The sequence below is a fragment of the Terrapene carolina genome, unplaced genomic scaffold, assembly GCF_002925995.2.
Source record: "Terrapene carolina triunguis isolate 2854851 unplaced genomic scaffold, T_m_triunguis-2.0 Scaffold458, whole genome shotgun sequence".
Classification (NCBI taxonomy): domain Eukaryota; kingdom Metazoa; phylum Chordata; order Testudines; family Emydidae; genus Terrapene; species Terrapene triunguis.
This window is the reverse complement of record NW_020664809.1, coordinates 5,586-8,442: the sequence shown is the minus strand read 5'-3', so window position 1 is coordinate 8,442 and position 2,857 is coordinate 5,586. Positions and strand designations below refer to the sequence as shown.

The 2,857-nt window shown below is 44.2% G+C and overlaps 1 protein-coding gene across 1 annotated transcript in view; it reads right to left on the bottom strand.

Moving 5' to 3' along the window:
* Window positions 1-9: 9 nt before the first annotated feature.
* The window catches only part of RHNO1 (RAD9-HUS1-RAD1 interacting nuclear orphan 1), a gene marked incomplete at its 5' end in the record, with an annotated part of 6,893 nt that continues 4,045 nt past the window's right edge, over window positions 10-2,857 (bottom strand). The window contains one exon of the mRNA XM_026658531.2: window positions 10-984. Coding sequence (XP_026514316.1) covers window positions 280-984 — 705 coding nt within the window. The remainder of the gene's footprint in view (window positions 985-2,857) is intronic.

The window sequence follows — 2,857 nt, the reverse complement described above, 5'->3', positions numbered from 1 at the left end:
CCAGCTGGGAAGGACACGTCCGGGGGTTGGTATAGAAAGTCTCTTGGAGAATAGGAACCTCTCAGCCACGCCCCCGCCCATCACTATCCAGTACAGACTGATCTTCCGTCAGGCTAGACAGCACTCCGGGGGGAAGCATCTCTCTGCAGCACCAAGCAGTCTTAGCCTACAGTATAAGTCCTGGTTCTTCTCTTTATCCTGTTACTGATCTCCCAACTAGGCTTAGCAATGCCCGTTGCTTTTGGAGCCAGCAAAGAGGGATTTCAGTTATTGTGCCCCTCAAGTCAAAGGCAGCGTGTCCTTTTTCCAAAGGGATGAGCACTGACTGGGATCAGCACTTACAGTCTTCACTAGGATGTCACTTGGGCTCAGCATCCCCTTCTCCCTCAGGTATCTCATCAGGCGAGACTGTTTTCTCCAGGTTACCTTCACTCCGTACTCATGCTCTGGGGTATCCTTGACCAGTAAAGATGTTGGTTCAAGGCTCTCAGTGGTATCAGCACAGAGATCAAGGCCACTATGTGGATTTGGAGAGAGGGTGTTCATCTGTGGCAGAGTACCACTGCATCCATAGCTTCTCACAGAGGGCAGCTCTGGAGTCCGTAGATCTGGTGGACTGAAGACATCTGGCTCAGCATCCAGGTTAGGAAACTGAGAGGCCCCTTTTCTACAGCTCTTAGGCTTACCCACTGAGGTACTGGGCTTTGCTGCAGTGCCCCCCTTTGGCTGGATATGGCATGTCTTTGCACAATTCCCTGGGTTATCACAAGAGTCTGAGTACCCTGTTGCTCCAGCATAGGGGTGTGCCTGTGGAGCCTCAAACATTAAAGGAGGAAATCTGCAGACTGTTTGTTTCCGACACACTCCTCCCACATGGAGGAAACCACGACTATCATCCCGGCTCTGGAAGCTGTGGGCAACATGGCGCTGCTTCTGACATCTCTTGAAGCCTGTTGACACGGTGCTTTCAAACTGTGGAGACACCTGAGGGGCCAAACAGAGATGATGAAAAAATGTTTTCCTTCAGAGAGGGTGACTCATCATACTCCCTACTTTCTTCATAAGGCAACCACTATCTACCCTGCTCCCCACCCCTGCTGCATGTCTTTCTTGGTTTGAGAGCTGCCATTTTATTGCTTCCTTGGCAGGAAGTCCAGTCTAATGAGAGAGTTTGTGGCAAAGGAAATCACACTCACTATTCAAATGAGTGAGAAAAACTGGAAGCTCACATATGCTTTTAAAATACAGTTCTACTCCGAAAAGTGACTATATATAAATGCACCTCCTTCCCTAGATATATTCCAAAGTCTTGTTTGCTTATTCCAGTGATAAACTAAATCAACTGCTATGTCTATCTCTTATCTAACAGTGAGCTGGATTCTGTTCCTTCCTGTGCATCAACAAAATTGTTTACAAAATTTCAGTGAGTTCCACTGAGGCTGTATTGGTTTCTCTAAGGGCAGAATTTTATTTGCAGGACCTTTATGACAGATGATGATGCATAAGTAGTAAAGAACTATGTAGATTCTTGGATCCCAGACTGAGGTTGCAAGACTGTCAGTGTCACACAAAAAAAAATCTTACTGATAAAGTGATCCTATTTACTTATTTATATTTGTGGCACTCCAGGACTTTCACTGCACTGTAGCAGTGTCCACATGGGATGTTAGTGCACAGCAAGCTACAGAACTCTAAGATATTATAAAAGGTAAATAACTTTGTAAGTCTCCAGTCTCTGTCATGCATTCAAATCCTGAACATTTCCTAAGTTAAACAGAAAAAAAATGGCAGATCCCTGTTCCACTGTTTATTAAAGAATTATGATAGAGATGTATTTATTCTCAAACATGATTCCCACAAGCTTTCCTATTAACTCCCTTTCATTACTGGGTTCTGATAGAAACTTTCCATTTCCTAATATATCTCACTTTCTCCTAGCACCGAGGGGAACCCAGAAACCTGGGTACTAGTTGTGATTGTTGTGGAGTTGCTGTGTATTCAAAGAATACTGATAGGTAACCTAGTTATTGAGAGACTTTATATTATATACCTATACTGTTTTAATTCAGTGGGGACTGCACAGGAAGCCACCACAGTGGCTCCCCAAATAAGAACATCCTGGCATACATTTGAAACAGGGAAAGCTATTGACTTTGAGGATCCTATTCTGTCTCCAGCGAAGCTGCAAGCCTTGTTTTGTCCGGCTGGGAGCCTGGAGATCACAAGGATACCAAACAGGTAAAAGCCCTCTGAGGGGGAGCGGGTTGTCCGTTGCCAGAATGTTGTCCAAGGAGACAAGCTGACAAAGAAAGACTCTGCTGAGGAGTCTTTAGGAAGTGAAATCTACCAAGATTCGCATGTGAAAGACACCTGGATGTCCATAGAGTCTGTTTATTATTTTAAGATCTATTTTCTCTGAAATGCTTTTGTTCAAAATAAATATTTTTAAAAGGCTGTTTGGTAACTGGATACCACGGACATTGGTCCCAGAGGGAGGAAACTGCAAGTACTGAACATAAGTCAGACCTGGTGAGGAAATCACAATTGATACACAGGGGATGGCCACTCTCTATGGATAGTAATTCCATGCTCTAATAAGAATATAACAGTAGGGATCTATTATCGACCACCTGACCAGGACAGTGATAGTGACTATGAAATGCTAAGGGAGATTAGAGAGGCTATCAAAATAAAGAACTCAATAATAGTGGGGGATTTCAATTATCCCCATATTGACTGGGTAAATGTCACCTCAGGACGAAATGCAGAGACAAAATTTCTCGATACTTTAAATGACTGCTTCTTGGAGCAGCTGGTACAGGAACCCACAAGGGGAGAGGCAATTCTCGATTTAGTC